Source organism: Notechis scutatus, chromosome 5, assembly GCF_049901735.1.
Source record: "Notechis scutatus isolate UNSWTSFEM ecotype Mainland chromosome 5, rNotScu1.2, whole genome shotgun sequence".
In the NCBI taxonomy this organism is placed as follows: Eukaryota; Metazoa; Chordata; class Lepidosauria; order Squamata; family Elapidae; genus Notechis; species Notechis scutatus.
In genome coordinates, this window is record NC_142013.1 from 8,530,636 (window position 1) to 8,545,447 (window position 14,812).

Genomic DNA, 14,812 nt, shown 5'->3' on the forward strand with positions numbered 1-14,812 from the left:
TAATTGTAATTGCAAGATTGGCAGCAATATAATATCATACCATCATCATCATTCTCCAGTGATTAAAATGTATTAAGTAGCAGGTAGGATTCCATTATGTTATCAGACACGGATTAAAAAGCGATCATAAATTTCAGAAAAAAGCAGATCAAATGGTACATTTAAGAACTGGCATTTATTCCACATTCCAAGGAATACAATTTTAAAGCAGTTACTACTTTAAGCCAAATCAGTATATTAATTACTGTAAATCTTTTATCCTTCCTTGGTTCTTGGCAATCATGTACTCTACTGAGGTATTTTTTTAGCTTAATAAGAAAATTCAAAATATTATTTACATTCAAGTACATAGTACTTTAAGGAAAAATTTAAAAACAGAGATACCCCCCCCTCTCTTACCACAGTGACTTATGTGGCAACATAGGTTTAAAATAAAACAAAAATATCAATAGCTTAAAGCCACAAAATATAAACCAAAAGGGGGAAAATGGCAGAAGAGAATAAAAACTATCAAACTCCCCAGCTTATCAAAGATCAATCCTGAAAAATGTAAAAATTGTTTATGCAAAAGTTGAACCATGGGTAAAACTGCAGGTTTTAAACTTACGGCTTTTATACCAAAAAAATTCTCCATTCTGTTAAGTATGATCAAATTACATCAAAATTGTCTTTTTGACAACTCAAGATGGCATGTACAAGCAAGATAATAATTAATCATAATGAATTTACCTGAGAAAGATCTGGTATATCTCCTCTGTCTATCCCCACTTGCTGCAAGAACAAAGAGATTTAATGAGATAAAGGCTTCAGCCACATTTGGCTAAAAACAATGAAGGAAGTTCATTGGCGATTATAACATCATAAAAGAAGGATGGTTGACACAGTGAACAGAATTGATGTTGACACAGTGAACCGAATTACAGTGGAAGGAAACAAACTTTTCAGTATATCAGATGAAGAACCTGTATTTGTAATCCCTGTTGTAGTGCTCTGCAATATATTACAGTATACTACAATTAATATATTATAATGTATTGCAGTGGCTCAGTGGCTAAGACACTGAGCTTGTCGATCAGAAAGGTCAGCAGTTTGACAGTTCGAATCCCTAGCGCCGCGTCACGGAGTGAGCTCCCATTACTTGTCCCAGCTTCTGCCAACCTAGCAGTTCGAAAGCATATAAAAATGCAAGTAGAAAAATAGGGAACACTTTGGTGGGAAGGTCACAGCGTTCCGTGCGCCTTCGGCGTTTAGTCATGCCGGCCACATGACCACGGAGACGTCTTCGGACAGCGCTGGTTCTTCGGCTTTGTAATGGAGATGAGCACCACCCCCTAGAGCCGGAAACAACTAGCACGTATGTGTGAGGGAAACCTTGACCTTTTAAATGTATTGCAATGTAAAAGTAGTCCTCGATTTACGACCAAAATTGAACCAACAATTTGTTGCTAAGCGAGACAGCACAGTGAGTTTTGCCCCATTTTATGACCTTTCTTGCCACAGTTCTTAAGTGAATCACTGCCATCATTAAGTTAGTAAGAAGGTTGTTACGTGAATCGGGCTTCCCCATTGACTTGGCTTGTCAGAAGTTTGCAAAAGGGGATCACATGGCCATAAGGACACTGCAACCGTCATAAATAGGAGTCAGTTGCCAAGGAGTCATGTGACCACAGAGATGCTGCAATGGTCGTCAAGTGTGAAAAATGGTTATAAGTCACTTTTTTCAGTGCCACTGTAATTCTGGTCACTAAATGAATTATTGTAAGCCGAAGACTACCTGCAATGCATTACAGCTACACTACAACCACCAGTGTACATGCTGACAACTACAAAACTATTGTAGTCTTGAAAGTTCTACTATCCATTACATTTAATATTTTTAATACAGATAAGCAGTACAGATCAACATTTCTTAATTCTTCAAAATAATAAAAAGGTGGACTTTTTGTGAGCAAGATGACTCATCTTAAGCAAACAGGCGCATTCAGATTAAAAACCCAACAGATCCTGGAGCGACAATACTGGCGGAATTGCAAATGTGCACATTTCTTTGGATTGCTGCTCTGAGGTCAACAACCTACAAAAAACTGTGGTAATAAATAATAGATAGGGAAGAAAACATTTTTCTTCTTCTTTTTCCTTTTCTTTGCCAAACTTCTTTTCCACAGAGTGGTTAAACAACTCAGGGAGAACATTTTAAACTCCCTGACAATCTGCTTCGCATTCACTGGATTCCCCAATGAAAAATCTTCTGCAAATCCCACCACACTGCATTAAACAGCAATTGAAACATCTGCTTTTTTATTTCTTATGGTGTGGCACTTTATTGTGGTGGACTGGAGTTTGCAGGCCCCTTCACTGCTGCTAAGGAGACCAAACCATATTGTTCCAATGAATTCTCAGTGTGAATGATGGAACTGACTAATATGTTCATTAAGAGCTTGACCAAAATCATTATTATGATGGTTTACTTCTCCTCGGTCAAAAGCCTTCAGTGGCTTGGAAATGGGACGGTACAGTACTGAAATGTGAATATGGGTAGTCCTCGACTTACAGCCACAACTGAGCCCAAAATTTCTGTTTCCTAAGCGTAACATTTCTTAAGTGACCTTTGCCCCATTTTACGACCTTTCTTGCCACGGTTGTTAAGTGAATCACTGCAGTTGTTAAGAGAATCCGGCTTCCCCCTTGACCTTTGCTGGTCAGGAGGTCGCAAGAGGGGATCACGTGAGCCCAGGACACTGCAACCATCATAAATACGAGTCAGGTGCCCAGCGTCCGAATTTTGATCTTGTGACCACGGGGATGCTGCAATGGTCGTTAAGTGTGAAAAATGATCGTAAAACACCTTTTTTTTCAGGGCCATTGTAACTTTGAATGGTCACTAAATGATCTGCTGTAAGTGAAGGACTGCCTGTACAAATATCATGGATCTTTTAAAGTAATTAATTAATTCTGACAAATTAAATCAACTCTCGGGGGTGAGGTGTGGGAGAAAGACAAACTTCCTCTAGCATAGAGGCTCAGAAAAATTAAACGAAAGGACTTTTGCAGTTTTACCTCCTGCCTTTCTGGGCAATCACTCAAGGACAGAATTCTAAATAAACTTATTAAGCCTTTTCACGGCAAAAATGTAAGGAAAAGGAGACCTGTAGACAGATGCTATTTTCGACAGCCCATAATTTAGATCAAGGGTCTTCATTTAAGACTTGTGGACTTCAACTCTCAGAATTCCTGAGCTAACATGACTGAAGGAGGAATTCTGGGAGTTGAAGTCCACAAGTCTTAAACTTGCCAAGTTTGAAGACCCCTGATTTAGATCTTGGGGAACAGGACAGTAAGAGGATATGCATTTCATTCTTATCACCCACACCTCCTTTTGTTCTATAAAATTAACCCGGTGGTTAGTCAACAAAATTTTATCAGATTATACTATATAACGCCTGAACAGCAGTTACCTCACCCAACTAGTGTAGAGTTATCAAATTTCTTGGAAGAAGCAGCTATGTTCTGACCTTCCCTGATAACAGCCTTCTCATGTAATACAAGTAAAGACAAAGTACTTGGAAGAATACCAATTGTGAAAGATCCATTCAGTTAACATACAATCTTTCCAACAGCTTTCCACCTAAGTCGGAGGTCAAGATTTTACGCAGAGGTGTACAGTTAGTCCTCAACTTATGACTATAATTGAGCCCAACATTTCCACTGCTAAGCAAGACAGCTATTAAGCAAATTTGGCCCTTTTTTATTACTTTTCTTGTCGCAATTATTAAGGGAATCGTTGCAGCTGTTAAGTTAGTAATGCGTTTGTTAAGTGAATCTGGCTTCCCCATGGATTTGGCTTGTCAGAAGGTCGCAAAAGGAGATCATGCAACCCTGGGGCACTGCAACCATCATAAAAACAGGCCTATTGTCAAGTGTCCTAGTTTTGGTCACGTGACCACAGATATGCTGCTATAGTTGTAAGTGTAAAAAACAGAAGTTGAAATTTTTTCAGTGCTGTCGTAACTTTAAATGGTCACTAAACAAATGGTTGAGAATCAAGGATGGCCTGTAATCTGACTTCTAATTAGATTTCTCTTTTTCCAGTCACAGCTAAAGCTATTCTAAGTAAGACTTTGGCCACGGAGGTTAGATTAGATGAAGATGAACAGACAGGTGCAGACAAGTAAAAATGGCTATAGCGTTGTTGGTTATAATTATTGTCTATCTGTACAGATCCAATACAATACAGTCGTCCTCAATTTATGACCAATTGCTTAACGACCGTTCGAACATACATCAGATCTTTCTTGGAGTAGTTACGACCTGGTTTTGAACTTCTGACAGTTGGGTTCCTGTGACTGAATTCAGTCACGGAACACAACTGTCAGAAGTTCAAAAGTCATTTTTAGGACCAACTGCAGCATCCTCTAGTCACATGACCAGGTTTTATGACAGTTCTGCCGAAAGCTGAACTTACTTCTGGGTTTTGGTAAAACTGTACCCAGATGTTTGCTTAACAACTGCCACGAAAAAGCTCATAAAATCGGCTCGGTCATGTGACCAATCCATTTTAAAACCATCACGATTTACGGTAGAGATAAGTTCGTTTCATTAGTCATAGGTTGAGGGCTATCAGTAGAAGGTAAAGATTCCAAGGGCCTTTATCAAATGAGGTTAGGCATATTAGCAAATAATATTCCTGTTTTGTAACCAATCTTTTAATTTTTTCCTCCATTTCCTTCATACTTTTTTCTAGACCCTCACTTTAACATTCTATGCTTTTCACCACTGATTTTTCAGTCTACAAGTTACCCAGAGAATATGACAATAATTTTTTAAATGATTCCTAACTATGTAAGAAGACTTAGTTCATATACAGTATATCAACAGTGTTGGAAAGCAGCCAATGTGAATGAAATATTCACAAAATCTGTATCTGCACCAATATTAATCTTCCCAGTACTTCCATTGGATTTCTCTTCAGTGTGGTTTAATCTAAGTTTAGATTGGTGTTTCTCAATTGTGGCCATTTTAAGAAAGGTGGACTTCAACTCCCAGAATTCCCCAGCCAGCAATGGCTAGGGAATTCTGGGAATTTAAGTCAACCTATCTTAAAATGGCCAAGATTGAGAAGCACTGATGGAAGCTTTCAATGAAATTTTTAAACATTCCATAAATTCTTGGCAATAATATCCAGTCAAAATATAGTAAATAATAAAACAGTAAGAATATTCTTTATGGACTAAGCAATTTTTACCTCCGCAACTTTGAGAAACTCAGAAATTCTTGCCATTCTAGTCAGAAACTTCTTATATATGTCAAGGGCTTCCTTGCATTGATTCTTTTTCATGTCAAAGTATTTTTCTGCAGAAGGAAATTTTTTAAAATGAGAACGGTCATGATAATCATCTTGTTTACAGCAAAAAATCTGTCTATTACACAGTTATAAAGGTTAGAGATGTTTACAACTGTTCATTGTATTAAATTTTAAACATCACAATAATTTCCTTGCAGTCTGTCAATGTATTATGAAGGTCTGATACATCAACAACAATCCCAAAATAAGAAAGAGTGGGATGTGAGCTGGAATTAAATTCAAACAGGTAATTACTTAAAATTAGAACTCTAAAAAAGCCTGTGTTTATACTAAATACTAAAATGAAATCCCACAGCATAAATGTATATTTGAGCTGCTCTAAAAACATCACCAAGGTTACCCTTAAATAAAAATGCTATATATATAACAAATTGAATTTCCTTTATTCAAGGCTACATTAAAACTACTTGCCCTAGTTTTTATCATTTATGTGTGTGTGGCTTGTATCTTATTCCATTTTTTGTCAATCACAACTGCCTAGTCTTTAAAACATCAATTTCGAGATCCCTATTTTGCAGCATACAATCTAACATTGGTGGCAAATCATAGGTTCTTCACAAACACCAAGCTACATTCACTTATTCAAAAACACGAAGGGGACATAAATAACGAAGGGGACATCTCATACTCTTCTTGCCTTGCTCCCTTCTCCACACTGAATTGCTTTCTAAATATTCAATTACATACATGCTTTATCATATACTGCTCTATTCCATAACCAACATTCGATCCACATTAATGTCGAATATTCCATAATTCAAGCCTATTCAGTTTGTCATCCGCTTTCACTAAATATACAGTACACTTTTATATCTGTAAATTTTTGAATGACCAGCTCGAAAGGCAAAAATCTGATCTGCACAACCAATGTCTGGTATAGAGTAGAACTGTAGTTCTTAAATTGTGTTCATTCTCACCTTTTTACAATTTTAAACAAATATGCTTAACCATTTAGTTCCTCTGCAGTTTTGCATTCATTTTTACTACCTTCTTGTTTAAGAGAACAGTAACAGAATTTTTCCAGTAATCAGAAAGAGATTCAGCCTTCATGCACGTTAAACAACCCAGACTAATTCTTTCTAGGCAAACCAGAGTAATATCATTTAAAAACAATTTATAAGTTAACAAATGTTTTCCAGTTACATTTACACCTCATTATTTGTCAACATTCTTATAATCAATATTTTCGCGCCTTTTCATTGTTTCAGTATACCGTTTTGATTCTACTCTTCAAAACATGAACATTCTAATGCCAATCTCTAAATTATATATCCCCTCACTTCAGTCATCTCAAAACAATGTTATCACTTTCATTTCAAACTTTTAATGTAACTGGAATTGGGCTGCCAAAGAATTTAAATAAATCTTAATTTAAAATTTTAAGAATCCGAATCTTACTCATGCAGCTGGAGGCTCCTTGTTTAGTCCTCTTTGCTGCTTTCAAAACAAAATTTATGTCCGTCAAAATCAATCACCTATCCTTTTCAAATAATAAAATGGGATTACTGCAGCTCAGGTTTAAACCAGGCTGCTGTTAAGAGTGCCTTTCGGAAATTATGAAGAAAAACAATTATGGAAGGAAGTATGGGCATAGTGAGATAACTCATAGAGTTCTCTGGTTGTCCATACCTGTTCTGCACGTCTTCCCATACACATAAGGGCAGCCTACAGCCACGATTGAGAATTAAATAATATGTCACACACATTATTTACTCTGTTTAACCCAAGACTTTTAGTTTTGATGTTGCCTGATTCCCATTTGTGCATTTGTGATTTTACAGCACCAAGGAGCATGCATGTACCTTGCTGGCAGGCAGCGCCATTGAACTTAATTTTACAGTGCTAAGCTTATGCCTTATTGTACCCCAGACCTGTCCAGCTGCAGAATAATTAGTAAGTGATGAATGTACCAGTTCTGCAACAATTCTGAGAATATCAAGAACAGGGCAGGAAGATATTTAATTTCCATTATTGTTGCTCTGCATATACAGATAGTATTCGACTTATGACAGGCCAAAGTTCCAATAAACAACCCTCCCCAAAAGGGATTTACAACCCACTTTTGAAGTTACAAGTTGCTCCCTGCTAATGGTCACATGACTGCATTTTGGACACTCGGCAACCGATCCACATTTATGGCATCTTCAGTGCCCTGCAGTCACATGATCATGATTTATGACATTTTAACCAGAACTGGGGTTTACTTCCAGTTTTCATGAAAATTCAGCCAATAGCGAACAATGGGTTCAACCATTGCAAAAAAGTTTCAATAACAGGTCTGGTCATGGGTGTCCCACCTTAGCAATATAATTGCCAGGCACAATTACATTCATAAGTCGAGGACTACCTGTAGTCTAAAAAGTAGAAATTAGAAATTTAACTTATCAAGAACGACACAAACTACAAATTGATTTGACATATATTCTAGCCTTCATTTCTTCTTCACATGGAATTGATTCATAGTGACTAGTGAAGTATGAATTTTGATTATAACATTAAAATCAATACACTGTGTGTAGGATATTCCCTATTAAATGGACGTGTGGCCTGCTTACTCTATTCAGGGACTTAACATTTATCCTTAAATCAATCTAACAAACATAAGTTATGACAACAAAACTTGAGTTAAGGTCAAATCTATTACCAACATTGCCACATTCCATAAAGAAGGAACAGAGAGAAAAGTGTAATTTGATTATGTGGTGAATGGTTTTACAGAAAAATAATAATTTAAAGAACCGAATGTGCCAAAATTATTCTGAATCAGCTTGCATTCAGGATTATTTCTGTTTATATGTAAAGAAAGCCATTCTTAAAGGCTGATGTGAAATTGTCTTGAAAAACAATGAAAATGAAATTCACAACCTTACTAAGTAAGTATAAGGAGTTGAGTGGTTGAGAAAGTTCTTACCCAGCAAATTAATTATCCCTTCATTATATGCTGCAAAAAGTCTAATGGCATCTTTGAAAAGGAGCATAAAGGCTGCATTAATTACACCATTTGTGAGTTCATTGCTGTTGACCTATAAAAAGAAAGAAAGGGGGGGGGAGACGGGGAGAGAGGGAAATTAAGTAAACTGGGAAAAAGCCCATCCACACTATCTTCTACTTCATATTGCAGATAAACTTAATCAGGTAGTCCTTGATTTGTAACAGTTCATTTAGTGACTATTTGAAGCTACTATGGCACTGAAAAAAAGAGAGAGGATCACTTTTCATACTTAATGACTGTTGCAGTGACCCCATGGTCATGTGATTTACATTCTGGACAATGGTACTTATTTATGACAGTTGCAGTGTCCTGGGGTCATGTAGCAATAGCACTTAGACCAGGGGTCTTCAAGCTTGACTGCTTTAAGACTTGTGGACTTCAACTCCCAGAATTCCTCCTCCAGTCATGTTAGCTCAGGAATTCTGGGAGTTGAAGTCCACAAGTCTTAAACTTGCCAAGTTTGAAGACCCTTGACTTAGACTTATATACCGCTTCACAGTGCTTTACAGCCCTCTCTAAGCGGTTTACAGAGTCAGTATACTGCCCCCCAACAATCTGGGTCCTCATTTTACTGACCTTGGAAGGACTTTGGAAGGTTAACCTTGAGCTAGTCAGGATCAAACTCCTAGCACTGGGGAGAGTTAGCCTGCAATACTGTATTCTAACAAATGGGCCACCATGGCTCATGCTCATAAAATCCCCTTTTGCGACCCTCTGACAAGTAAAGTCAATGGGGAAACCAGATTCACTTAACAACTGTGTTAACAACTGAAGTAATTCCCTTAACAAATGTGGCAGGAAAAGTCGTAAAATGGGGCAAAATTCACTGAACAAATTTCTCACTTAGCAACATAAATTTTGGGCTCAATTGTGGTCTAAAGTGGAGGACTACCCACATCTGGTAGACACAATCCTACTTGACCCTTCTCCTGAAGAAGAGTTGAAGGGCACCCATTCACTCTTTGCATTTTTGCAGAGTCAAAAGTCTTCTCCCATAGTTTCACTGATGTTCTCAGACAGGCATCTCACAAGACACCCTCTGCTCACGCCTCAGAAATTTGGCAGCGAATGAGCTTATTTTCAACAGGATGATTTATCCTTAACTTTAGGCTCTTTTACTGATGAAAATAAGGCGGCAAATTTCCATTCTCACCTGTAGCCCTTCCCAAACTTCACAATTCAGTAAAAAAAAAAAAAAAAAACCACATTAAAATATCCTTGCATAAATATTATGCCATATTGGGAAACTGATTTGCAGTTATTCATCCAGAATAATGCAACTATGTACAATGTAATTATGGAGAGAGAGAGAGAGAGAAAAAAACCTGCCCCTTTCTCATAAGTTTGTGCGGTTCTGCCAACATTCTGCTGTAGTAATGGAATGTGTGGGTAACCTTGGGAAAGAGCCAGTTTGGTCTAATGGTTAAGGCACCAGGCTAAAAAAACACGGGAGATTGTGAGTTCAAGGCCTGCCTTAGTCATGAAAAGCCAGCTGAGTGACTTTAGACCAGTCGGTGTCTCTCAGCCCAACTGACCTCATAGGGTAGTTATTGTGGGGAAATAAGAGGAAGACATGTTGCGTATGTTTGCTGTCCTGGATTGTTTGTAAAGATAATAAAGGCGAGATACATACAAGCCTGAGAGAAAGAGATATGCTGCCTTGGAATCAATCAGACAAGAGAAGGGGAAGCTGCCAAAGGCTTAATGCTCAGAGGAAGAAATTGAGGAAGGACTTGCCCTAGTTGATCAGGGGGTTAAAAGTTGGTGGCAGGAAGTTGTCCCTTCAGACTTGAAAGATTCTGTTAATGAAGTCTTTCAATAAAGTAGATTTAGCCCATCTGGTTGTATTTTCTGTCTTGTTTAGCCAGGGGGATTGACGGCTATCTAACACAAACTAATGATGGTATTTCTTCTGGGCTATTTTGCCGAGAGAAAATTGAAGCAAGTTTCATCCCCCAATTTCAAATCTGGTTCTAATGAACAAAAGGCAGGCATAGCACCTAACAGCTAAAGGGCCTCCAATGTTTCCAGAGCCATGTTCAACTTGTCAATTTTAAGATAAGTGGACTTCAACCCCTAGAATTCTGGAAGTTGAAGTTCACGCAACTTAAAAGTTGTCATGCTTGAAAAATACTGGCCCAAAGCAATCACATTTCCCAGCTTTGATTGTTTTCATCTGTACAATTAACAGAAGAATTCAGTGAAACAAAGTGTGGTCTTTCTACCTGGACCTACTAACAGTTCTGGGTTTCTACTCCATTCAGATATCAAGTTAACCATGTTTAAAGAAGCTGAAACAACTGTTAAGAATGCTCCCCCTTACATTTTGAAATTCAAACCAGGGTATGGATTCTAAACAGTGGTAACACAAACCATGTTTGAATACATTTCACCCAGCTATTAGTTCTGAACTACTGTTGATACAAAGTCTATTTTCTCTAACACAACAGTGTATTTTAAATACTTCATGAATATATTTAGTTACATGCATATTTTTGTATCATGCAATATGTACGTTCTAACATATATATTAGGCAAACATAGATTTTTACTACCTTATGCAAATTTAACAGGTGTTTAGATGCCATTAAAGAGACATAAGTTAAATCAGATTAATTCAATAAGCTGAAAGCAATACAAGATTAATTCTGATCATTTAAAAGCGCCTGTATAATATTCCTTTATAAGTAGATAAAATGACTTTACGTTGAAATCAAGCAGTGCATCCATCTGGTTTTGAATAATTGGTACAGTTTTTATCAGTTTTTCAGTATTCATTGTCCTCATGACTCCATCAGCTCTATTAAAAAAGAAAATAGAAATGGTTAGATCACTAAATGGATTTGGTATAATACCCGCCACACATATTTAAGACTGCTCTGTTTTTTTTTCACTTCCTTTTTCTCATAAGGTAGCAAATTGGACTGGGCTTAATTTCTGAACTACCCTGCCTTTTCCCAATAAAATTATTTAGTGATGTAGTTTGCGTTGGAATTTCTAACATAAACAAACTGGAAGCTAGTTTGGGGTTTTAAGAACCAGATATGCTAGTAGATTTTCAAAAATTATCCTCCACATTCTTCAACTTCCATCCAATTAGAAGCTCTGGCTGTTAGCCTACAACATATAAATTTTGCACATGCATGTTTTCTGATGCCACTTATTTTCAGATCAATTGTGCCAACTACCTGGATCAGTACATCATGAATCTAATCATCAACGGGTTTTTTATTACTTTCCCTGAAACAAGTGTTTACTTTCCTTGAAGCAAACACAAGAAAAATGAAAGTGCTTGAGAACTGAGTCACTGCTTAATAGAATACACCACAGCTTAAAAAAAAAAAATCCCTCTGTGTTCACTCTGCATTGATCAGTTGTGTATGTGCATTTAAAATTTTAATTAAATAAATTTCTCCAGAGAGCAAAAACGATACAATTAAGCTAAAGTGAAATAGAGAAAAAATGAAAAAGTGAAAAAGAAATAGAAGAAAATAATAATAATAAAGTGGCTTCTAATCTTAACAGCAATAATATGTATGTTTATATTTTACTCAATCTCTTTAAGGCTCCATATAAGTTACTTTCTTTCCATAATCTACCCCTTTAATCAGGAAATTCATAAAAATGAATCACTGCAGTTGTTAAGTTAGTAACATGACTGTTAAGTGAATTTGGCTTCCCCATTGACTTGCTTATCAAAAACTCATAAAGTCACTGAATTGTTGTTATTATTCTTTTTTCCCCATTACAACAATATGTCCAAAATTCTTGGCCCATTTATTTGTTTGTCTCCATTTCTAATTTTAGCAAAAATTATACATTTCATTGTATATTAATTTTTGGAGGCTAATTTTGCTGTTGGTTTTCACTGCTTGTATGCTATTATTGTTTTGTTTTTGAATTGTTGCATATTGTCAGGGATTTTTAGCAGGGGTGATATAACAGTTATCTACAATAGTACTAATGTTTAAATTGATCAGATCCCTGAAGCTTTGAAAATTATTTCACACTCTTTGAACTTTTATATTCTAAATTATTCCGCATACTTAAAGCAGATGCTGCAAAGAAGTGATGGATTTATCCGTGTGAAATACTTACCCTCTTTTTACTTTTGTAAAGTCAAAAGCTACTTGTCTGTAGGAAACTGCTTTCTCATTCAAATATCTGCTATATCTCCTAATAAATGTAGACATATCATATCCTAAAGGAAGCAAACAGAAAGCAAGTTATTTCTTAATATTAAAGGGATACACTATGATATTTAAAGGCTTACCAACGTATTATGTGTTTGAATCAGTAAGATAATTATCAGCAGCATATGTTTTGCTATGAACCACGTCGGATACTATGCCTTGAGTTCCCTCACTCCAGCTTCATTTTGCTTACTGACGTCAAAAACTGGGACTACGAGTCGTGGTTTATTGATTAGCTTGAATAAAACTGCAATACATGCAACCCTCAACTTATAACTATAATGGACCTGCCCATTATGGTCATAAGTTGTAACACTTGTAAAGCGGGTCACTCATGTGACCAACCCAATTTTTACATCCTTTTATGTGGCAGTCATTCAGAAAAACACGGCAATTATAAAACCAAACCCATTTTTCACTGTGGGGTACTTTGCTGAAAACTGGACATGAAAACTTGGGCATAAAAAGGATCATAAAATGCAGTCACATGACTGGGAGATGTTGCAAATAGCTTTAAATATGGACTAATTGCCAAATAGTCATGTGACCTGGGGGGGGCAGGGGGGGAGAGAAGCTGTTGGAAGTTCCGAATCGGGCCATAAGAACCCCTGGGATGGTGCATTCTAAGTTTAAATGGTCACTAAGTGAATGGTCATAAGTCATGGACCATCTTTATAAAGTCTGCCATCTTTCTCCTTCTCAATGTATTTTTGTAAAGCAAAAAATAATAATAATGGGTGATTTGGAGCTGTGGCCAGCTTCCTTCACCATTGCTGCCTTTATCCAACATTACAGTAGTTGCCTTCAATCTTTTTCTATTTAACCTTCAAGCTTTCCCAGGATCTAACTTTTTCCTAGTTTCTGAGTAATTGCTAGAAAGCAAGAAGCCACACGTAAGCCTTGGTGAGTGATGCAGCAAAAATTTTCCTTGCTGTTTCTTGTTAATTTATTGGTTTTGAGACTGGTGCTTTTTACTGGCTGTCATTGAATCTATATTGAACTGAGGGTAGAAAATTAATCTTAAAACTGATCAGACATAGGAAAAAATATCCTGATGTATGAGAGAAAATAACTTAATAAAAATAATCTTTTTGTTTTATGGATTAGTTATTTTAATTTATATTCTGTTTTTCTACTAACTCTATACCCGTGCTTCACTATATGATCGGGCTTAGTTTGTGAGGAGGAAAATAAGGTGTGGGGGGGGATTCTGCCTCTGCCTACCAGCATCCTGTCAGTGTGTGAAAGAGTTGAGGACCGTTTGGAAACTGAAACATGGAAACTGAAACGTATTTGCTGTGTGAGCAAGGAGTAAGGAGTGAGTAAGGAGTGAGTAAGGAGCCTGGGCATGGCTTAGCTCAACTGTTCCGCACTAAAGCTCCTTGCTGCTGTGAAACTGAAACTCCTTTCCTCTGCATGTGTTTTGCATTTGGAACAGATTTCTTTTCAGGTTGGGAGGGGAAGTAGAACTCCTTAGCATCAGAGCATGTTAATAATAATATACGAAATACTAATGCTCTGATAGTCATTTCAAAAAATCCTTTCTTAATGAGCACTTAGAAGCCAAGAGGAACATATGTGCCAAATTTCAAGTTTGTAGGCTTTACTGTTCTGGAGATTTTGTGATGATGCGTGAGTGGTATTTTGCTTTTATATATATATATATATAGATTCAAGATGGCTAGAGACTTTTGATTTAAATGAGGGTGGATTTGTTGGAGCCCTGACACAAGCACTCAAGGCAACTAATGAAGTAAAAATATTTGTAAACATATGAACATGTTCTTCATGGAGAAAAAAAGGGGGCTTTTAGTTTCTATCATAGTGCAATTCAGCTTTTCTTGCTAGAAAGTTTCATTAGACATAAGACACAAAAGACTGAGAACTAAAACTATAAAACAAGTTAGAGATTATTTGACACAGATTGAATAATTTACCTTGCAAACCACTTTTGTCCAAGAAATTGCTCAAGTTAAACAATGTGTTTCTGGAAGCCAGGTATTGGGTAAAACGCTGGAAGGAATAAAATGATTCAGTTATTCAGCTGGAATTGTACACGGCTCAATATATTTCTCATAGCGAATGGAGTTTAATATTCTGATAATCCAGTATATAAATGCAGTCTGCTCATCAGGTTAATGAAAACCATTGTGAGCCAACAGATTCCTCTGGAAATGAATATTAGGAGAAGAACTGCTAGCCTGTAATCCCATAAAAAGTGACACTGATTGCAAATCTTGTCAGAGTAACTAAAACTTTCTCTAA

The 14,812-nt window shown here is 36.7% G+C and overlaps 1 protein-coding gene across 12 annotated transcripts in view; it reads right to left on the reverse strand.

Moving 5' to 3' along the window:
- The window catches only part of PICALM (phosphatidylinositol binding clathrin assembly protein), an 87,772-nt gene that overhangs the window by 38,744 nt on the left and 34,216 nt on the right, over positions 1 to 14,812 (reverse strand). For all 12 annotated transcript variants that reach the window (XM_087966103.1, XM_087966102.1, XM_087966098.1 and 9 more), the window contains exons 3-8: positions 14,485 to 14,560; positions 12,453 to 12,555; positions 11,061 to 11,154; positions 8,274 to 8,385; positions 5,243 to 5,349; positions 730 to 771 (exon numbers count right to left, since the gene is read on the reverse strand). In XM_087966103.1, coding sequence (XP_087822229.1) covers positions 730 to 771; positions 5,243 to 5,349; positions 8,274 to 8,385; positions 11,061 to 11,154; positions 12,453 to 12,555; positions 14,485 to 14,560 — 534 coding nt within the window. The remainder of the gene's footprint in view (positions 1 to 729; positions 772 to 5,242; positions 5,350 to 8,273; positions 8,386 to 11,060; positions 11,155 to 12,452; positions 12,556 to 14,484; positions 14,561 to 14,812) is intronic.